The sequence below is a fragment of the Pituophis catenifer genome, unplaced genomic scaffold, assembly GCF_029215685.1.
Source record: "Pituophis catenifer annectens isolate HBS135680 unplaced genomic scaffold, rPitCat1.0.hap2 SCAF_10, whole genome shotgun sequence".
In the NCBI taxonomy this organism is placed as follows: Eukaryota; Metazoa; Chordata; class Lepidosauria; order Squamata; family Colubridae; genus Pituophis; species Pituophis catenifer.
The window spans coordinates 20,990,928-21,014,410 of NW_027256890.1; the positions used below are offsets into that span (position 1 = coordinate 20,990,928).

The 23,483-nt window shown below is 42.3% G+C and overlaps 2 protein-coding genes and 1 non-coding gene across 3 annotated transcripts in view; all 3 read left to right on the forward strand.

Annotated features, from left to right (window-relative positions):
- Positions 1-10,020, forward strand: SDHC (succinate dehydrogenase complex subunit C). The gene is made up of 6 exons (XM_070950952.1): positions 1-56; positions 1,841-1,897; positions 4,788-4,889; positions 7,051-7,112; positions 8,306-8,469; positions 8,924-10,020. The coding sequence occupies exons 1-6, from the start codon at positions 37-39 to the stop codon at positions 9,026-9,028; spliced, it is 510 nt and encodes a 169-aa protein (XP_070807053.1). The 5' UTR covers positions 1-36; the 3' UTR covers positions 9,029-10,020.
- A 9,858-nt stretch (positions 10,021-19,878) lies between these two features.
- The window catches only part of ZBTB3 (zinc finger and BTB domain containing 3), a 39,789-nt gene continuing 36,184 nt past the window's right edge, over positions 19,879-23,483 (forward strand). Inside the window, exon 1 of the mRNA XM_070950396.1 lies at positions 19,879-20,113. The gene's annotated coding sequence lies outside the window, so the exon portion shown is untranslated. The remainder of the gene's footprint in view (positions 20,114-23,483) is intronic.
- Positions 21,701-21,891, forward strand: LOC139322527 (U2 spliceosomal RNA). The gene has a single exon (XR_011600858.1). It is a non-coding gene; the product is annotated as a U2 spliceosomal RNA (small nuclear RNA).

The following is a 23,483-nucleotide window of genomic DNA, read 5'->3' on the forward strand; positions in this document are numbered from 1 at the left end:
TCGGGCGCTGACGTCACCCGGGCCTTCGCAGCCAAGATGGCGGCCTCCGTCTTGAGGTGACCGGAGGGGAGGGAAAAAAAAAAAGGGGGGGGTGGAAGCTCCGCGGTGGCCTCGTCTCGTCAGGAAGGACCCGAATCGGAGAAACACGCGTGTTCGGGGCCGGAAAAAGGGGGGGGGGGAGGATTATTACGCGGGGTGAACTGGGGGGGGGCGTGTCCCGCCTGCGTGTGTGTGTGTATGTGTGTGGCGGATTCACACGGCCACACAAAGACACGTGTTTGCCCCCCCTTTTTTCCCCCCCCCTGTCCTCGTGTATTTAATCCGACTTTTTAGGGAGGCGTCGGATTGCACACAACCCCATCGTTCCCCGGCGAAGCATTCCGAGGAAGGACTGGACTACACCTCCCATGCAAGCCGGGGATGATGGGCGCTGTAGTTCCTTTGCGAAAGAGAACCCGAACCCAGGATAAGGGAAGTGGGGGTGGGGTGGGTTGCCTGGGTTCGAGTCCTCCCTCGGCCGCAGAAGCTCCCTTGCTCTTCCTCCTCTGCTCGGCCTACCTTGCAGGGTTGTTGGCGGGGTGGGGGGTGGGGGTTTGAAAGAAGGGTGAAGATCAGTGGCTGCCAAAATGGGGGGTGGTTTTGGGGGGTCACCCAGCTGGCTTTCATGCCTAAGGTGGGACTAGAACTCACAGTCACCTGGTGATTGGATCCTTGTCACCCAGCTGGCTTTCATTCCTAAGGCAGGACTAGAACTCACCATCTCCTGGTGATTGGCCCAAAGTCATCCAGCTGGCTTTACATGCCTAAGGTGGGACTAGAACTCACAGTCACCTGGTGATTGGACCAAAGTCACCCAGCTGGTTTTCATGCCTAAAGTGGGACTAGAACTCACAGTCACCTGGTGATCGGCCCAGTCACCCAGCTGGCTTTCATGCCTAAGGCGGGACTAGAACTCACAGTCACCTGGTGATTGGACCAAAGTCACCTAGCTGGCTTTCATGCCTAAGGCGGGACTAGAACTCACAGTCACCTGGTGATTGGCCCAAAGTCACCTAGCTGGCTTTCATGCCTAAAGTAGGACTAGAACTCACATTCACCTGGTGATTGGACTCTTGTCACCCAGCTGGCTTTCATACCTAAAGTGGGACTAGAACTCACAGTCACCTGGTGATTGGCCCAAAGTCACCTAGCTGGCTTTCATGCCTAAGGTGGGACTAGAACTCACATTCACCTGGTGATTGGACTCTTGTCACCCAGCTGGCTTTCATGCCTAAAGTGGAACTAGAACTCCCTGTCTCCCGGTGATTGGACCCTTGTCACCCAGCTGGCTTTCATGCCTAAGGTGGGACTAGAACTCACAGTCTCCTTGTGGTTGGCCCAAAGTCACCCAGCAAGCTTTCATGCCTAAGGCAGGACTAGAACTCACAGTCACCTGGTGATTGTACCCTATCACATAGCTGGCTTTTATGCCTAAGGCGGGACTAGAACTCACCATCTCCTGGTGATTGGCCCAAAGTCATCCAGCTGGCTTTACATGCCTAAGGCGGGACTAGAACTCACCGTCTCCCGGTTTCTAGCTTGGCGCCTTAACCATTAAACCCAACTGCTATGGTCTCTCAAAGACACGGCTTTGGAATTTATGCAGTCCCAAAACCTCCTTCAAAACTGTTTTGACTGACTGGGCCAGCCGTTGAACCCCCCTTGTTCTCTCCGCCTCCTGACGGTTCAGAAAATCCTTACGCCAACCCTGCGAGGTAGGCTGATCACGCATTAAAGGACAAACCTCCTGGCTATCAATTCAACGTATCCTGTATTTTTTTTTTTTCCCCCATCGTTTCAGGTTAGCGAGCCGGCGTTGCCTCTGTGTCCGCCTCAACGCGGGATTCCCCATGCGACAGTAAGTTCCTCACACGCACAGAAGGGATCGGTTCCCACTTTCCTTTAAATCTTTGCAAGCAAGGAAGGATTTCAAACAAAACAGCAAAGCCGATGAAATTTGCACAATCGGTTGTCTGTGGAACCTGATTTTTGGTAAACCCCTTAAAAATATAGAGAGATTTCTCCATCATCCAAAGTCACGATTGTCCCAAAGGTGCTTTTTTCAGGAGGCCACTGGACTTTTCTTGTTTTGTTCTTTTGAACAGGGTGGATTAAAAATCAATGATTTTTTTAAAAAAAAAAATCAAAAAAATCAGATTTTTTTTAATTTAAATCGGATTTTTTTGATTTAAATCGGATTTTTTTTGGGATTTGTATTGAATTTATTAAAATAAATAATAAATTTATTTATTTATTTATTTAATAAATTTATTTAATAAATTATTTAAATTATTATATATTATTTATTAATTTTTTATTAATAAAAAACTTTTGGGGTCAAAATCTATCGTAAGATAGTTTTCTATTTAAGATACATAAATAATTTAGCTTATTCAGCATGAAATGGAGCTCAGTTATGTAGCATGAGGCTGTCTATTCTGCAACACTGGGACCATCGGTGAGTCAAGAGCGGGTCAAAGGAGTAGCAGAGAGGACAGTTGCTCTTGAAAAATGATGATTTAAATCGAGTTGATTTAAATCAAGCCTTTTTACTAGTGATTTAAATCGTGATTTAAATTGTGATTTAAATCAACTCGATTTAAATCAAATCCACCCTGCTTTTGAAGACGTTTCGCTTCTCATCCGAGTAGCTTCTTCAGCTCTGACCGGATGGTGGGGAATGGAAGGATTGATAGCCTTGCAGACAGCTGATCCTTTTTAGAGGGTCGTTGAGGCCACTTGGAGGTTTCTTTGTGTCCTGGGGTGACCTGAGTGAGGCTAATGGTTCTTGTAGTCTGCAAGAATCCAAGTGCTTCAACGACCCTCTAAAACAGGGGTCCCCAAACTTGGCAGCTTGAAGACTTGTGGACTTCTGCTGGTTCGAATCTCTCCAAGGCTCAAGGTTGACTCAGCCTTCCATCCTTTCTAAGGTAGGTGAAATGAGGACCCAGTTTGTGGGGGCAATAAGCTGACTTTGTATAAAAAAATATACAAAAGAATGAAGGCTATTGCTTAACGCATTGTAAGCCGCCCTGAGTCTCCGGAGAAGGGCGGCATATAAATCAAATTAAAAAAAAAAAAAAAGCTGCCAAGTTTGAAGACCTCTGCTCTAAAAGGATGCAAATGATCAGCTGTCTGCAAGGAAGATCAACCCTTCCATTCCCCACCATCCGGTCAGAGTTGAAGAAGCTTCTCAGATGAGAAGCGAAATGTTTTCAAAAGAAAAAAAAACAAAACAAATCCAGCTGCCTCCTGGAAAAAAAGCACTTTTGGTAAACCCCCACTTTCTCTCTGTCAATATATTTAGCGTTAAGTGCCTTTTGACCTTATATTTATGCCTTATTTTTATGGTTAAGTGTGGGAAAACTAGTCATAAGTTCTTTTTTTTTTTCAGGGCTGTTGTAAACTCACGTGGTCACTAAACAAATTATTATTATTATTTTTTTATTGAAAAGTTTTATAAGAAATACAAACAATTTTCTGCCCCCCCACCCTTTCCCCTTCCCCACATAATAGAAATTGTACATTTTCTTATACATAAGAAATCCTACATATACATGTTTCCCTTAAAGAAAGCATTAAAATAAGACATTTTAATTACATTCGGAGTTGCTCTTCTTCTCTTTCTCCCCTCATTCCACAACAAACCTTCTTCTCCTCCTCCTTTCTTTCCCTTCCCTCCCTCCTCTTCTCTCCTACTTTCTCTTGCCTCCTCCTCTCCCCCCTCATCCTACTTCCTTTCCCTTTCCCCCACCTCTCTCTTCTTTCCCCCCTTCTCGCCTTCACTCCTACTCCTGTCCCCTTCCCTTCCCTTCCCTTCCTCCTCTCCTTTCTTCCATTCCTCACCCTCCCTCTCCTCTTCCTACCCCCTCCTCCTCTCTCCTATCTAACTTCTTTGCTGTGAAATATTTGCCTCCTTTAAGTGCCTTTTGACCTTATATTTATGCCTTATTTTTATGGTTAAGTGTGGAAAAACTAGTCATACGTTCTTTTTTTTTTCAGGGCTGTTGTAACTCACGTGGTCACTAAACAAATTATTGTAAGTCAAGGACTACCTTGCAGTAGTGGCCAAAACTGTGGAAACCTTTTGGGAAAAGTGTATTTTCTAAAACTTAGCTAATAACACCAGCAATAAAACCCAGTTAATCGAAGCCATCATTCAATCTTGGTTTCACATGATAACAGCTGCAGAACTAAAAGATTTGGCTCACTCCATGGGAAGACGTTGTAAGGCCGTCATTCATGCTAAAAGGTTACCCAACGAAGTATTTAACTGACATGGGGATCATTTTTGCATATCTCCTTTTTTTCTATGGTGATCATTTTTTGTAGATCTCCTTTTTTTTTTCCACGTGTTTCGCTTTTCTTCTTTATACTGCTATTCTAATAGCAAATCCTTCATAAAAATTGCTGCATTACATTCTTGATTCAATTATCTTTCCATGGATACATCATTTTAGGGTACTACTCCCCCCCAAAAAGTGATGCTATTAGCTCGTTTTAGAAAATACACTTTTCCCAAAAGGTTTCCACAATTTTGGCCGCCACTGTATATATGCACCTGAATTTTGATCCCGGTGACGTTGTGAGGGTCGTAAGTGCGAGGAGCAGTTATAAGTCTTTTTTTTTTTTAAAGCCCTGTTGTAATTTTGAACGCTTGCTAAACAAATGGTCGTAAGTCGGGGACTGCCTGAACGCTGGGTATTTGGGGCCTACCTCCTAACACGTTCTCGATGGTTTGCTTCCAGTGTGCTCCCTGTGACGACGTCGGCGAAGGAAGAAATGGCCAAATTTTGGGAGAAGAACACTCAATCTAAACGCCCGTTGTCCCCGCATGTCACCATTTATGAGTAAGACACGTCTTTCATTGCGATCAAGTTTCATTTCACAATGTTCCCGAATTGCATTCTTTCCTCCTAGCACTGATGATGTTACCTATTTGGGTCATGAAATGTCTGCGAACAACCAAGCTCAAGGACCCCACAGTCCGTCCTCCTCCTCCTCTTTCTCCTCCTCCTCCTTATCCTTCTCTTCATCGTATTTCAACGTATTTTAATGTTTATATTGTATGTTTTTTAATTTTGGCTGTTCACCGCCCCGAGTCCTTCGGGAGAGGGGGCGGTATAAAAATCTAATCTAATAAATAAATCATCCTCCTTTTTCTCCTCCTCCTCCTCCTTTCTGTAACTTCCATTTTCTTCTAAGCACTGATAATGTTACCTAGTTGGGCCATGAAATGTCTGCAAACAACCAAGCTCAAAGACCCCACAGTCCTTCCTCGTCTTCCTTATCCTTCCCTTCATCCTCCTCCTCCTTTTTCTCCTCATCTTCCTCCTCCTCCTCCTTTCTGTAACTTCCATTTTTCTTCTAAGCACTGATAACGTTAGCTAGCTGGGTCATGAAACGTCTGCAAAAAAAAAACCTCCAAGCTCAGACAGCACCAAGGACCCCAAATCCCTCCTCCTCCTTTCCCCACCCCTCTCTCCCTCTCCTCCTCCCCTCCACAAACCCCACTCCCTTCTAGCATTGATGTTATTACCTAGTTGGGTCATGAAATGTCTACAACAAAACGGCCAGGGTCAAAGAGCACACAAGGACCCCTGGATTGAAATGTCCTCACCTACCCCATAACGCTGAGCTTCCCTCCCCCTTTTCGTGTTCCCTACTTTATTTATTTAATTTATTTAATTTAATTAATTTAATTTAATTTAATTTAATTTAATTTAATTTTTAATTTAATTTAATTAATTTAATTTAATTTAATTTAATTTAATTTAATTTTTTATTTTAATTTAATTTAATAATTTAATTTAATTTAATTTAATTTAATTTAATTATTTAATTTAATAATTTAATTTAATTTAATAATTTAATAATTTAATTTAATTTAATTTAATTTAATTATTTAATTTAATTTAATAATTTAATTTAATTTAATTTAATTTAATTATTTAATTTAATTTAATTAGATTTATATGCCGCCCTATCTCCATAGGACTCAGGGCGGCTCACAACAATTAAGATATACAATCTCAATCCAAGTAAGAAGGACCACAGCCGTTCACTTAAATGGCCACCGCGAAAAAAGGTCGTAAAAATCAGGTGCGGTCAGGTGACATGAACCTGTGTCCCATCCACCACAATCTTAACAGCCGTAATTCCAGGGTTTGCTTTCGGCCATAAGTCAAGGACTACTTGTAGCTCCATTTACCTGCCCTGAGTTGCTCCCCGGGGGGGGAAAATTGCAAGCCCTACATTGGTAGCCAAGCTTAAACTCTTGGTTCCTTTTCTCCTTTTAAGTCCTTGGCCGGCTCCTCTGCTGCCCGTCCAGGAGAATTTTTCTTCTCCCTCCCCCCCCCTCCCCGTGTGGACTTCTCATTCCTCAGCCTCCTCCACAGATTCCAGTGTTCCTTCTCTGGTGGAATTCCTCGAATAATTCAGAGTGGGGAGCAGATCGAAAGAGCTGGAACAGTTTGCCCTGCCCTGCCCTGGCCTGAGCTCGGCGCTCGGGATGACAGAATAAAAGAATAACAAGAGTTGGAAGGGACTTTGGAGGTCTTCTAGTTCAACCCCCACTCAAGCCGGAGACCCTAGAACCGTTTCAAAGGCCCAGTGATGGAGGGAGGGAGGGAGGAAGGAAGGAAAGGGAAGGGAAGGGAAGGGAAGGAAGGAAGGAAGGAAGGAAGGAAGGAAGGAAGGAAGGAAGGAAGGAAGGAAGGAAGGAAGGAAGGAAGGAAAAAAGAATAACAGAGTTTGAAGGGACTTCGGAGGGCTTCTAATCCAACCTCTGTTCAAGCAGGAGACCCTATGTATATAAAACTGCCCCATCTCTTCTTCTTGGAAACCTCCACTGTTGAAGCACCCAAAACTTCTGGAGGCCAGGCGTTCCACTGATTAATTCTTCTAACTGTGACCCGTATCTCCTTTCCTCCTTTCTTTTCCACAAAGAGACGTCAGCATTGCCATTTCTGGGTTCAGCTCTTTACAGTGCCCCCCTTTCTTTCCTTTTAGGTGGTCCCTGCCGATGATGATGTCCATCACTCACCGCGGGACTGGCGTGGGAATGAGTTTAGGTGCGTCGCAATTTCCTTCCTCAGCTCAATCTTTTCCTTCACCTTTCCAAGGAAAGATGGATGGATGGATGGATGTTTGATAGATACTGTAGATTAGGTAGGTAGGTAGGTAGGTAGGTAGGTAGGTAGGTAGGTAGGTAGGTAGATAGATAGATAGATAGATAGATAGATAGATAGATAGATAGATATGAATACTATAGATGGATGGAAGGATGGATGGAAGGATGGATGGATGGATGGATGGATGGATGGATGGATAGAGATAGATAGATAGATATAAATATTGTAGATAGATATGAATACTGTACATAGATAGATGATAGATAAAATATAAATACTGTAGATAGATAGATATAAATACTGTAGATATAGATAGATAGATAGATAGATAGATAGATAGATAGATAGATAGATAGATAGATAGATAGAAAGAATAGATATAAATACTGTAGATAGATAGATATAAATACTGTAGATAGATGGATATAAATACTGTAGATATAGATAGATAGATAGATAGATAGATAGATAGATAGATAGATAGATAGAAAGAAAGAATAGATATAAATACTGTAGATAGATATAAATACTGTAGATAGATGGATATAAATACTGTAGATAGATAGATAGATAGATAGATAGATAGATAGATAGATAGATAGATAGATAGATAGATAGATGGATGGATAGAAAGAATAGATATAAATACTGTAGATAGATGGATATAAATACTGTAGATATAGATAGATAGATAGATAGATAGATAGATAGATAGATAGATAGATAGATAGATAGATAGAAAGAATAGATATAAATACTGTAGATAGATAGATATAAATACTGTAGATAGATGGATATAAATACTGTAGATAGAGATAGATAGATAGATAGATAGATAGATAGATAGATAGATAGATAGATAGATAGAAAGAATAGATATAAATACTGTAGATAGATAGATATAAATACTGTAGATAGAGATAGATAGATAGATAGATAGATAGATAGATAGGTAGATAGATAGATAGATAGATAGATGATATAGATAGATACATAGATGATAGAGATAGATGATAGAGATAGATAGATAGACCGATGATAGATAGATGATAGATACAGTAGGTAGGTAGATGAGACAGACAGACAGACTGATTACCCGTATCCTATTCCTGCTGGATGTGTTTCCTCACCAGGTGTGTCGCTCTTCGCGTTAAGCGCCTTGGCTCTTCCTGGACAGTTTCCCGACTACCTGGATATGATTAAGTCGCTCAGCCTGGGACCGGCTCTAATTTATTCTGCCAAGTTTGCTTTGGCCCTACCGGTAACTTACCACACCTGGAATGGGATTCGGCATCTGGTAAGCGGCCTTTTGAGAGCAGCCAATTCTTACCACTATTAACTGACACGGGGATAATTTTTGTGTCTCTCGTTTTTTTCTACGTGTTTCACTTTTCTTCTTTATACTGTAAACTGCTATTCTGATAGCAAATCCTTCCTAAAAGTTATTGCATTGCACTCTTCATTCAATTATCTTTCCATGGATATATATATATAATTTTATGGTGCTACTCCAAAAAAAAAAAAAAAAGGTGTTATTAGCTAGTTTTAGAAAATACACTTTTCCCAAAAGGTTTCCACAAATTTTGGCCACTACTGTAGTCCGATCCCCCCCTCCTCAAGCATCTTAAAGAGTTGGTCACGTTGAGAAACACCATGCTAAGGTTTTAAGAAGTGGGTTTATCGGTCGGGTTTTCTACTTCGGAGAGGTTATTCCTCATGTTATGACGTCCTTCTCGTCTCATCTTTTGTAGGCCTGGGACATGGGCATCGGTTTCAAGATACCCCAGCTCTACCAGTCCGGTGCCCTGGTCCTCATCCTGACGGTTTTCTCTTCCCTCGGGATTGCAGCCATGTGAAGAGATACGAAACACGCCTCCCCCCTGCTCGTTCCCCAGCTTTTCTAACTTTGCATCCCCGCAAAGTTAGTCCAATCAAGGACTTCGGTTTGTTAGTTAGGAAAATAATCGGTTGGGGGCCGAAGGTCTGAAACGGGCCGAATTCACATTTATTACCACTGTTGTAATCCTACGGAGACAATTCTAGTAGGACTTTCTCATGATGATGATGATTTTTCTTAATCTATTTTCTTTTCATCACGAGAGGCCACAGTTTTACCCGAGGGATTCTTAAGGGGGGGTTCTTCTTTAAATCCCACCGCTTTAAAAAAACGCGACTGGGCTTTTAGAAAACTGACATTCTCCCACCGGGCCAAACGCAGAACCGTCTAGCTCTTCTCTCGCTTTCTCAGAACAATCCTTCCCTTTGAAAGAACCACGGGGCAGCGTGCAAACGGGCGTGGGCGTCCCACCCATGTCACAAAGGACAACATCGTCCATTGAGAGCAAGCTGGCACGAACAAATCACACAAGCCGAGGTGGACAACCTCCAGTCTGGCCAATTATTATTATTTTTTTCCAAGTGGGCCCGGGGCTCGGAGGGAGGAGCTGGGGTGGGGGAGTGAAGGCAGCCTGAAATCTTGCAGTTTTCTTTCTCCCTTCTGCAGGAAACAGCCTCTATCTTTGCATTAAATTTTGGGGGACGCTGGTTGAATCAATTGTCGAATTCACCGTTTCGGGTAGCCGTCCGTTTGACTCGGTTTTTAAGCCGACGTCAAGAAAAGATTTTGAGCCTTCCGAACCCCACCCACCCCCCAAAAAATAGAACCCAGCTGTCCATCTTCTGTAAATATATCGTCCGATTTTACTTTTTCCACTCGTGAATGATTGAGCTGGCTGACAGCCCCCCTTTCCTGAAATGAAGTTTCTTCTCTTCCGGGGGGGTTTGCCCCCCCCCTTCATGAAGATTTTTCCGGTTAATAATAAACGTTGAAAAAAAAACCACAACTTGTCTTGCTTTCGTTTATGGAGATAGGTTGCGGTTTGAAGCCGGAGGGGGGATCTTTTTGGATTTCAGCTCCCCGTCACCAAGGCGAACTGAATCCAAGGTTGGAAGAGATCTTGAAGGTCATCTAGTCCAAGCCGCACTTGTCCGAGGTTGGAGCTCGGTCTGATGGATTTAGAATCCATCCTTCCAAATACGGACTTTTCGATTCCTTCCTTCTCTTGGTTTTTATTTATTTATTACATTTATTGGCCACTCGTCCTGCCACCACAAGGTTTACTCCGGGCGGTTTATCGTCTTAAAAGATAAAACGCTATATAAATAACAAAACGGGCAAGTAATTCACTTGCAAACTGTAAAAGCAGATTTTTTTTTCCCCCCAGACGGTCGGAGGAGAATCGACCCGTTTTGGCGGTGAATGAAATGATTTAACAAATTAAAAATATAATTTTCGTTCGATGACGTGCCCTCCAATCCTTTTCCCAGCCACCACCCCATAGAAAGAAGTTTTTCTCCCCATAGATAGAAGTTTTTCTCAAAGAGCCATTTGGACTCGTTTCCCACAGAAAAGAAAACACCGGGAACCACAAAAACTCTTCCCGTGCCTGACTTATTTCTTAAGCGGCCACAAAACTAGCATCTGTAATTGAATTAAACGTTCTGTTTTCTTCTGAAACTTTTCTTGGATTTATGCATGATTGGCCTACCAGGGGTTGAAAAGCTCAATAAATCGCGTGCAGGCGGGTGTCGCACATTGGCGGTTGTGACGCATATTTTGAGTGACGGAGCCGCAGCAGAGGGGTGAAAGAGCCACATGCGGCTCCAGAGCCACAGGTTGCTGATCTCTGGACTAGCCCTAGATTTAGCTTCCACCCATCCGAAAACCACCTTTTATTTTTATTTTAAAAGCCCTTTTGGATTATCAAAATGCGCGAGATCCTTCTCTGGGAGCCCAAGCGGATGCTTTTGTCTTCCGTTCAGCAAATTACGTGTCGTGGCGGTGCGGTTGATTGTGTAGCAAGCAATTGTTCGGTGTCTTGTTTTTAAATCTTTTGATCTAGGTGTGCAGAGCGCTAGCAAAGCCGAACGGCTGGGAACGGCTAAAAACGGGTTTCCTTGATATTCCGAAAATTAATCGCCTTGGCTCTGCCTCCTCGCGGTTCCCCCTAATGCTCACTCTTTTGTTAAATAATTTATTCACATTTTTTTTTTTTAAATCAAGGGTGCTGTTTATCAATGCTTCTGCCTCCCACTTCTGTAGTTTACGGCTTTTGGGGATAAAATCCTGCAGGGTTTTTTTTTTATAAAAGGGGAGATTCAAAAACCCGGAGCCTATAATCCTTTACCGACAGGTTTCCGCCACGCTGCCTGCGCGTTCCGATTTCAACGCTTTTGCAGGAAAACGGGGAAAATACAGAGTCCTCGATGCACGATCCGGAACGGAATTTCCGTCACTAAGCAAAACACTTAAGTGAGTCACGTCCAATTTTAAAGGCCTTTTTCGCCACGGTTGTTAAGGGAATCGTCTGGTCGTTAAATGAATCCGACTCCCTCCCCGCTTGCTGGGGTCGCGTGACCCTGGGAGGCTGCCCGCCCTCATAGATACACGCCAGGGACTTTGCGGCGGTCTTAAGTCTGAGGATTGCTTGTAAATCACCATTTTTGGCGTCGTAACATTGGTTGATAAACCAGTTACTGTAACTAGTGCCAATTGTGGTCGTGACTTGAGGACTACGGGTTTCTTAAATAACCCTCAGGATACATCGTCGAAAGACCGTGTCGAAGGCAAAATTTTTCAACCCTAGCTTAAATCAAGTTTCCTCCCCCCTCTGCCCCCACCAGGAAAAACAACTACAAATTCAATGGCCAATTAGCTTTATTAATTATTAAGAAAAAAACAAAACCTCCGGTGTTGAAAACGGCACCCTTCCATTGTCCGGCCGCCCCCTGCGATTTCTTTCGAACCCTTGCACTTGTGTTTGGTATCCCACGGATGGTTGAACCTCCCACCGCCGTCTCGTTTCCCAGAGCATGCACGAGGATGACCGAAGCCCGGGAGACGCACGTTGGCAAAACCAGCCCTATTTTTTGGAGGGGGGGAGCTCTCTTAGCCAATTTGCTAAGACGCAAATGGGACCTTTGAGATTGAGTATTGGGGGGAGGCGTGGGAAAATCGATCTGAACGGGGATGAGTGCAAAACCACCACAAAAAAGAAAAAAAAAAAGAAAAAAAAAACACAGAAAGAAAGGCATTTAAAAGGCTGGTGCTTTCCACTTTTTTTTTAAGCATTGGTAATTGATTTCTTTTTGTTTTTGTTTTCCTTTCTTTTATTAAATCTGGCCTTCCGGGAAGATTTATGTGGAGGAAAGGGGTCGGGACGCATTCCTTTCGGAGCTTCCCGTCTTCGGCACTTCCAACCCCTGCCTGCTTTTCGTAAGTGGCCGGCTGGAGGGCAAAGCCTCCGGCGAACGGTCACCTCGAGGATTGACCTCCAGCGACCCCGGACAAGGGTTCACTTCCAGGGACCCTGGACGGCAGGGAGATCCACCCCGAGGATTGACCTCCAGTGACCCTGGACGGCAGGGAGACAAAGGCTCGGGGGTTCCTAAGCCTTTGGGCCTCGCTTCCCGGGACCGGGGTCGACCGGACGGAGGGGCCTCAGCGGAGATCGTCCGCCTCGGGGTGGGATCCCGCGAGCCGGGGCGGTTGGATGCAGGCAGCTGGGGGCTGGTGTCCTTCAGACGGAGATCCATGCAACCCGGTTGGCGAGACAGCGGGATATCGTCGTTGCTTCTCTCCTTGGGGGGCTTCGCCTCCAATTCGTAGGCGTCCTGGACGTCTGGCCCACTGACATCTTTCAGGCGGAGGTCCATGCTGCCGGGCTGGCGGGAAAGCGGGCCGCTGGGGGTAGCCCCTACCCGGGAACCGACCTCTTCAAAAGCCGGCATCTTCCCAGATGAGACGGGTCGCTCGGATGTTTTACCGGAAGTCCGAGTGGGTTTAGAGAGGACTTCTTTGATCACGGGGATGGAAGGCTGCAGGGGGAAAGAGAATCGGTAGACTATTTCCTATATAGGGAGTCGTTTACTCCTCTTCACCCTCCTCCTCCTCCTCCTCCTCCTCTTCGCAAACCCCCTCTCCCTTCTAACACGGATGACGTTACCTAGTTAGGTCATAAAACGTCTGTCATTTCCAACCCTCTTGAGCAACAAATATTCTCCTTCGTCTATTTGTCCGTTTACCTTGCCGACAATTTCTGGACACAATCCGTTGCAGGCTTGGCTTAAGGCTGCCGATTTATTCATCCATTCGGTGAGCCGGGCGGCCGCGTCAATGGAGCGGGAGGTGAGCGAGACCTTGGCCGGTGGGATTTTGAGGGGCATATCCCAAGTGGTCATATAGGTACCCCAAGGGGAAGCCTATAAGAAAAAGGAGAAATCTTGCCTTGGGCATTGGCTCGACATTGCCTGCAAGGATAAAAGCTGGACCCCCGTTCACACGGCAGGGTTCAGAACGCAGGTCGGGAGAAGGGGTCCGGGAAGTCCTCGATTTACGACCACAACTGAGCCCAGGATTTACGTCGCTACGTGAGAAATGTGTTTGTTTTGACCCATTTAGGGCTTTGACCCATTTAGGTCTTCGGCCCTTAAGCAGGAAGTTAGACTAGAAGACCTCCAAGGTCCCTCCCAACTCTGTTATTCTATTCTATTCTATTCTATTCTATTCTATTCTATTCTATTCTATTCTATTCTATTCTATTCTATTCTATTCTATTCTATTCTATTCTATTCTATTCTATTCTATTCTATTCTATTCTATTCTATTCCATTCCATTCCATTCCATTCCATTGTTCTGTTCTGTTCTGTTCTGTTCCGTTCCATTATTCTATTCTGTTCTGTTCTGTTCTGTTCTGTTCCTCTATTCTGTTCTGTTCTGTTTCATTCCGTTCCGTTCTGTTCCGTTCCTCTGTTCTGTTCTGTTCCGTTCCGTTTCATTCCATTATTCTGTTCTGTTCTGTTCCATTCCGTGCCCCCCCCACAGCATGTCTCATGAATGCTGCCCCTGTGTTTGATAAACCCGGGTTTAGAGTGTTGTGTGAACCCTCAAGGAAAACTGGATTCATTCTGTAAACAGCTAAAGGCTGCTGTGAGACCTCAGTTTAAGGGATAAAATCCAAAGGATAATGGGGATGGGGAGAGAGAAAATCCTCACCTTAGAGCGGGGGATGGAAGGTAGCAAGTGACCTCTGTCATTGGCTATAATTTGAGTAAATCCTTCCCGGGCTGAAGGATGCTGGAGGAAGAAAAATAAGAGTGGGTGGAAGATAGAGGAAAGGAAAGGAAAGGAAAGGAAAGGAAAGGAAAGGAAAGGAAAGGAAAGGAAAGGAAAGGAAAGAAGGAAAGGAAAGGAAGATGGGGAAAGGAAAGGAAGATGGGGAAAGGAAAGGAAAAAGGGAAGGGAAGGGAAGGGAAGGGAAGGAGGAAAGGAAAGGAGGAAGGAAGGGAAAGGGAAAAGGAAAGGAACAGAAAGAAGGAAAGGAAGGGAAAGAAAAGAAGGCATGGAAAGAAGGAAGGAAAGGAAAGGAAAGGAAAGAAGGAACAAAGAGAAGGGAAAGGAAGGAAAGGAAAGGAAGGAAAGGAAAGGGAAGGAAAGGATGGTGGAGATAGAGAAAAAAGAGAAAAGGAAATAACAGAATAAGAATAGAATAGAATAGAAATAGAAATAGAATAGAATAGAATAGAATAGAATAGAATAGAATAGAATAGAATAGAATAGAATAGAATAGTATGCAGGATAAAATACAGGATAAAATTCAGAATACAATATAATGCAGATGAAATATGGAATAAAAAGGAATGGAGTGGAATGGAATAAAAAGAAAAGAAAAGAAAAAAAATGGAAGAGAAAATAGAATAGAGAATAGGAATAGGAATAGAAATAGAACAGAATACCGAATAGAATAAAACAGAATTAGAACACAATACAGTAACAATGTGAAATGCATTATTCATTAGCAGATTCAATCTCGAAGACGCTTCTGATAATTTAACGCACACAATACACCTCCCACTCCTGTTCCTTCTTATTGTCCTGTGCCTACATTCTTTTCAAATATTTTTTTTTTTTAAAAAAAATCAAAATGCACTCATCCATTAGATTTCATCTGGCAAGATTTAATACTTTTCCAGCTCTGTTTTTTTAACCTCCCCGTTCATTATTCACACGAATCCATATTCATCCAGAAGCAAAAGTCCACAATCCTTATTTGAGCCACGAAACTCTTCCCCACAGGACGGTGAGAAGTACATCCCGTTTTTTAGGGGGGGGAAAAAAACTTTACAAATCTTGACTCGAAGTGGGTAACAATTTTAAAAAATATGTAATATAATAAGACACAATTTGAAAAGTGGAACCGAGGGCCGAGAAGAGACATTTTTTTTTAAAAAAAAGAGTTTGCATTTCCTTACAGGTTTATAATTTATTTTATAAATGATATTTACAAAAGCCTTGAAAACGATGAAGCTTAGAGCTGTTCCTCACACTTACGTCCGTCATAGCGTTTCCCCCCACAATCACACATGATCAAATTTTGGATGCTCAGCAACTGGCATAGATTTACAGATAGTTGCAGTAGCTTCCCAACCAGCATTCCAACCAGCAAAGTCAAGGCGGGGGGGGGGGAGCACGATTCGCGTAACGACTGCGTGATCCGCTTAACGACTGCTGTGATTTGCAGTTGATTTCAAAGTTCGAAACGGGGCTCGGTCCCTAAATTCAAGCAAGGCCTAAAACCTGAAAGGAAGATGAGCCATTTTTTTTTTCCAGAAAAAGAAAAAAAGGAGGAAATTTTAGAATTTCAATTTTATTTTTGAAGGTCCGCAGGTATTTTCAGGGCGCCCTGAATCGCCAATGAGCGTTGCCACAAACTTCACATAGGATGTGTTCTCACAACCCTACTTGGCTGCATCCAGGGTTCAGCAGGTTGTGTGAATCTCTCCTGTATTAAAAAAAAAAAAATGGGGGGGGACTTCAAAGCAACTCACCGCCTTAGTAACCTTGGGAAGACTCCAGCTTTGCAAATTCCGCGGGTTATAGGCATCTTCGTACTGGAAAACCAAGCGGGAGGGTGGGAAATGAAATATATAAAGCAATATATCGCAAATATTAATGTGTGTATACATTATATATATATATGCAAAAAATTAAAATCTCAGGTGTTTGGATGGATGAATGGCTGGGTGGATAATAAGAGACAGACAGACAGACAGAGATAGCTAGATAGATAGATATGGAAGTATTTAAGAGTTGTAGGTAGATAGGTAGATAGATAGATTAGATTAGATAGATAGATAGATAGATAGATAGATAGATAGATAGATAGGGAAGTATTTAAGAGTTGTAGGTAGATAGATAGATTAGATAGATAGATAGATAGATAGATAGATAGATAGATAGATAGATAGATAGATATGGAAGTATTTAAGAGTTGTAGGTAGATAAGATAGATAGATAGATAGATAGATAGATAGATAGATAGATAGATAGATAGATAGATAGATAGATATGGAAGTATTTAAGAGTTGTAGGTAGATAGGTAGATAGATAGATTAGATAGATAGATAGATAGATAGATAGATAGATAGATAGATAGATAGATAGATAGTATTAAATAGATGTATTAGATTGGACAGAGATTGAAAGCTAGATGAATGATAGAAGTATTAGAGAAGATAGATAAATAGATGATGGATGGATGGATGGATAGATGATGGAGAGAGAGATATATTAGATTGGACAGAGATTCATAGTTAGATGAATGATAAATGTACCGGTATTAGAGATAGATAGATAGATAGATATAGATAGATAGATAGAAAAATAGATATATAGATAGATAGATATATAGATATATAGGAATAGGCCAAAACGGGGTGAAAATGAGGCAAATAGGGGCAGAACCTTCCGGGAAAAGAAAGGGGGGGGGGGTTAGATTTGCAGCAGGAAAATAGATTTTTTTTTTACACCGACCCCACCCCCCGAAATAAATAATATTTTATTTTATTCTCTTTGCATTGGAAAAAAAAACTTTTTGCTCCTTTTGTGGGAATTTGCGATAGGTCGGAGAGGTTAAAATGGTGGGGAGGGGTGTGTGTGAAATCCCTCCTGTAGAATTCTACCCCCCCCCAACTCCCCCGCCTTCCCCCAGTTCTGTGCTCCAGGGGGGGTTTATATGGGATTTGTAGTCTCCTCCCCAATCTGCACCTGCAAACTGGCGATGGGAGTTGTAGTCCGACCTATCTGGAGGGAGCTATGGGGCAGGGAGGGTCCCCCTCTGTCCTGATGTTTGCCTTCCCCCCCCCCATCATGCATTTAATCCCCCTCCCCCAAATTTGGGGGAGGGGGGAATTGGGGGGCGCCCCCCTTTCTCACCTGCCCCGAGCTGAAATGCGTTGCCATCGCGGCTTTGCCGGGGGTTTTGTTTGGGGCGTCGCCTAGCAACGGCGGGCGTGGCGGTTGAGAACAAAGGAGCGGCTCCAGCCAATGGGAGGGAGGGAGGGAGGGAGGGAGGGGGTAGGCTAAGCCACGCCCCCTCCTCCTTCCCGCCTCTGGCCGCCAGGGGTCGCCCGTCTCTTTCCGAAGAGGCCGCGTTGGCTTTGGCCCGCCGTCCTCGTTGAGGCCTAGCAACTTGGTTTTGTCATTGAAAAAGGGGGGAAAAAAAGAAAGTGTGTGGGGAATTGGGTGGAGGCAGGGCCCCATGAATTAATTCGCTCTTAAATACGGTATTTATTATTATTATTATCTCTTTTAGTCATTAAACCTGAAACTCAGTCAAGTTTTAAAGATGTGTCACAAATATTGACATTATTATTATTATTATTATTATTATTATTATTATTATTATTATTATTATTACTATTATTAATCCATGAAACATGAAACTCAGTCAACTAAACATTCAAAAATGCATTATTATTATTATTATTTTATCATTTTATTCATTTAACATGAAACTCAGTCAACATTTAAAGATGTATCACAAATATTGACATTATTATTATTATTATTATTATTATTATTATTATATACTTTATTCATTAAACATGACTCAGTCAACTAAACATTCACGAATGCATTATTATTATTTTATTTTATTCATTAAACATGAAACTCAGTCAACATTTAAAGATGTATCACAAATATTGACATTATTATTATTATTATTATTATTATTATATACTTTATTCATTAAACATGAAACAGTCTTCTAAACATTCACAAATGCATTATTATTTATTATTATTATTTGTTAAACATGAAACTCAGTCAACATTTAAAGATGTATCACAAATATTATTATTATTTTATTCATTAAACATGAAACAGTCTTCTAAACATTCACAAATGCATTATTATTTATTATTATTATTTGTTAAACATGAAACTCAGTCAACTAAACATTCACAAATGCATTATTATTATTATTATTATTTTATTCATTAAACATGAAGCAGTCAACATTTCATGAAGGCTATTGTTTAGCGCATTGTAAGCCGCCCTGAGTCTTCGGAGAAGGGCGGCATATAAATCAAATTTAAAAAAATATATATTTAAAGATGTATCACAAATATTGACATTATTATTATTATATACTTTATTCATTAAACATGAAACAGTCTACTAAACATTCACAAATGCATTATTATTATTATTATTATTTATTATTATTATTCATTAAACATTAAACTCAGTCAACTGAACATTCAAAAATATTATTATTATTTTATTATTTTATTCATTAAACATGAAACTCAGTCAACTGAACATTCAAAAATGCATTATTATTATTTTATCTAATTCATTAAACATGAAGCAGTCAACATTTAAAGATGTATCACAAATATTGACATTATTATCATTATTATATACTTTATTCATTAAACATGAAACCCAGTCAACTGAACATTCAAAAATGCATTATTATTATTATTATTCATTAAACATTAAACTGTCAACATTTAAAGATGTATCACAAATATTGACATTATTATTATTATTATTATTACTATATACTTTATTCATTAAACATGAAACCCAGTCAACTGAACATTCAAAAATGCATTATTATTATTATTATTATTCATTAAACATTAAACTGTCAACATTTAAAGATGTATCACAAATATTGACATTATTATTATTATTATTATTATTATTATTATTATTATTACTATATACTTTATTCATTAAACATGAAACTCAGTCAACTGAACATTCAGAAATGCATCACAAATACCATTGACTGGTGCTAATGGTTGATACGGGTTGCTGCCAGCGTCCTAGGGATCAACCAAGTACCTTCTTAAGATTATTATTATTATTATTATTATTATTATTATTATTATTATTATTATTGAAATACTGTATTAAAAAAACAGGCCAAGTTTGTTAGTTTTAAAGATGTATAAAACGGGATGACTTTTAAGCCGTGGTGGTGAGGCTGGTTTTTTTTCCCTCTTAAAACGTAAAATCACATTTTTTTTTCTGTCTATTTAAGGCTTGTTTGTTTGTTTAATTCCTTGCTTGTTTATTTTATTGTGTTCATCGATGTAATTTTGAGTCGGTTTTTTATTTCTTTTTTTAATTGATTTCGTTTTGGCTGTGGGGTTTAATTTTTAATTTTAATTTTTAAAGCCGGTCTGTGCATTTTTGCTTCTTGGTTTAATTCCGAGTCGCCTGTTTGCTTTCGCTTGTAGGTTTTAGCTGTTGATTTAATTTTGAGTTGTTTTTTTTTTTTTAAATGTTTATTCTTTCTTTTCACATTTATTCTGGTTTTTTTTTTTCCCCCCTTTCAGCATAGTCTCTCTCTGCTTCTCCTGCCAGATGTTGGCCAGATGTTGGGAGACACACACGCCCGTCTTTTCCCACCCGCAAGGAACCTTCAAGGATGCCTTTTTATCCGCCCCAAGAAACTTCTCCTGGCAATAATTAAAACTGTATTTATAGCAAGCGGGGATGAGTTAATCTGCAAAGATAATTAAAAGCTGCCAGGCCGACCTTTTGAGAGCTGCGATTTCCCTGCCAGCTTCGAGGAGCAAGGTAAGGCTTTGCCGACCCTCTGGAGAGCCTCTAGGGGGCAGTATGACGACACGGACAATTCTGCCCCCTGCTGGCCGTTTGGGAGTTTTGCAAAATCGGGAGGAGTTTGCAAAGCAGGAGAATTTCTACCTCTGGATGTGGGGGAGATTTAAAAAAAAAAAGCATCCATCGATTCTAGATGCTTTGGGATGGAAAATGCTGAAGGTTTAATCTGGGATTTAAAACGGCTTTCGGGGCATAAAAAGAGGTATAAACTCTCGCTTAAAACAACAAACGGAACAACGGAAGAAATTTGGAAGAGATGCCAAGTTGAAGTGCTGTGTTTACTTGATTCCCTCTTTCCTTCCTTCCTTTTTCTCCTTTTCCTTTCGTTTTTCTCCTTTATCTTCCTTCCTTTTCCTAATTCCTTCCTTTCTTTGCCTGCCCCCTCTCTCCCTCCCTTCTTTTTCTTTCTTTCTTTCTCTTTCTTTCCTTTTTCCTTGCTTCCTCCCTCCATTCTTCTTTATTTCTTTCTCCCTTCCTTCATTTTCCTACCCTCCCTCCCTCTTTTCTCTTTTCCTCTCTTCCTCCCTTCCATCCTTCTTCCCTCCCTTCCTCTCTCTTTCCTCCCTCCCTTCTTTTTTCTTCCTTCCTTCCTTCCTTCCTTTCTTTCCTTTTTCCTTGCTTCCTCCCTCCATTCTTCTCTTTATTTCTTCCTTCCTTCCTTCATCTTCCCTCTCTTTTCTCTCTTTTCTTTCCTCCCTTCCATCCTTCTTCCCTCCCTCCCTCTCTCTCCTCCCTCCCTTCTTTTTCCTTCCTTCCTTCCTTTTCTGTCCCTTCCGTCCCTCCCTCTTTCTTTCTTCCCTCTTCCTCCCTCCCTTCCTTCCCTTCCTTCCTTCCTTCCCTCCCTCTTTCTTTCCTTCCTTTTCTTCCTTCCTTCCCTTCCTTTTCTTTTTCTTTCTTCCTCTCTCTCTCCTTTTTTCCTGCCTCCTCCTTCCTCCTTTCTCTTCCCTCCCCAAATACATCCTACTGCAACCCCATCATCTGTAATTCAGGATCCCTCTGAGCCACGAAGGTGGCATGGATGTCCGGGACTGAAGCTCCAGTGTGATGCCTAAACGCAGCTGCCGGAGGGATGTGGGGGGAGAGGACATCTGTGCCCATCATGCTCGGCTGGTGGGTCCTGTCCAGGAGGTGCCGCGGCAGAGCTTTGGGGTCCCACGCTAGGCAGAAAGCAGCCCAGCCCCCCAGCGTCTCTCTGCCCTGCAGGCCCCTTTTGCCAGCGGAGGGGGGGGGTGCTAGTGCCCCCCTCGGCCAACTGAGGAATGACAGGGGAGAAGAGTGACGGAGAGGGTGACTCACCTTATGCAAATGTTCCACCAATGGCCACCCGGATAGCCATCTGGCATGATGGGAAACGCGCAGAGGGGAGAGAAGCCCCCATTTTCACCCCCAAATCGCCCCACGGGAGATGCTGTTGTGGTCCAGCCCAGACCAAGCACTGGGAAGAATTGATCCCCTGGGATCTCTTTGCCACCCTGTCGCGCTCCCCGAAATCTGGAGGAACCTCCGGACGGGAGTCTCGGGCCCCGTCCGCCAGGCTCCGGTATCGCTTCTCGGCCTTTTGGCTAAGATCAAGTGTAGTATCTGTTCTTATCAGTTTAATATCTGATATGTCCTCTATTTGAGGACTACATATTAAATGGATTTTTGGAACTGGGAGATGGAATAGGGGCTTGCTCCGTCCACTCCAAGCATCGGCCTGGTATTGCAGTACCTCCAGGAACGGTGCACCTCCCACCTGGGAGGAATCTCACGGGTCAAAAAACAGATCGAAAGCTCCTTGGCATGCAGAGGGATCCTCTGGTGGGTCCTTTGCTCCAGAGATCTGGCTGCGCTCTCTGCCTCTCACTTAAGAGTGGTGATCTATTTCCACCCATTTGCACATGGGTGCAAATGATATTTGATGGGCAGATAGGTGAACGGTGAGCCAGTTACTCTAATGAGTGGCTGGAAAAGGCTTTAAATGCCTAATAGATCATAAAATGGATCCAGTTTCTGGGTAGGAAGGATTGCTAAATTGAGGAGTGGGTTAAAAAGGCTTCTTATTTATTACATGTTTAAATCCAGTCTTAGGCCAGGAAGGGGTGCTAAGTTGAGGAGTTGAGAAGTGGGTTAAAAAAGGGTTTTAACTGTACAAGTAAATCCTAAAAGGATCCAGTCTTAGGCCCCACGAAGGGGAGTTTAGCTCTTAGAAGATAGAATAATAGGAAAGGGACCCTTGGAGGTCTCCTAGTCCAACCCCCTGCTTCATTCAGACAATTAATTGAAAGACTTAATTAAAATATTAATTGAGAAGTGGGTTAAAAAGGCTTTAAATATGTACCGGTAATAAATCACAAAAGGATCCAGTCTTAGGCCCCACGAAGGGGAGCTTAGCTCTTAGAAGATAGAATAATAGGAAAGGGACCTTGGAGGTCTTCTAGTCCAACCCCCTCCTTCATTCAGACAATTAATTGAACTGTTTAATTGAAAGATTTAATTAAAATATGGAGGAATGGGTTCAAAAGGCTTTACATGTGTAATAAATCGCAAAAGGATCCAGACTCAGACCATAAGGGGGTGCTTCGTTTTTGAGAGATCTCACGGGTTCAAAAAAAAAAACAACAGAAAATGCAGGAAGGAAAAATCCTGGCAGAGAGCATGGGACTGACTAGATCCCTTTATGGTCCCTTTAAGGTGGTTTTTGGAGTGGGTGTGTACCTAAAAATCGTACATGTGGGGGGTCTGCAAAGCCTCTACCCCCATAACCCCCATGCCAGCTGGCTTTGACCAAGAATTCGCCCTCCCTTATTTTAGCTAAGATGCTCTCAAAGGATCATTGCCTGTTCCGGGAAATGGGGGAAGATGGTCACAAGCAGCTCCCGTGTAGAAATTCAGCTAAATAAAAATCACACAATAGCAGATTCCACCTCCACCCCCCGTTTATGCACTGGTTCCTTCTTTAGCTAGTTCTGTGTGAATTTTTTAAGGTTTTAACCAATAAAGGAAAATATTTGTAGCTCAACGTTGAAATGAAGGCTCCCTGGTGCTCTCTAAACTTGGTGGTTTTCTTGCAGACGTTTCATGACCCAGCTAGGGAACATCATCAGTGCTAGAAGGAGCATTTGCAGCAAAAAAATAAATAAAAAAATCCTTCCTTCTAGAACTGATGATGCTACCTAGTTGGGTCATGAAACGTCTGCAAGACAACCACCAAGCTGTTGTGGCTCCGTTGCCTGAGCCTGGGCTATCGACAGATGCAGACTCGGAGAGTGAGGGAGGAGTTGGCAAGGCCTCCCTCTCCAGGACCCTCCTCTCTGGCAATGCCTCCGGAGGACACCGAAGGCCA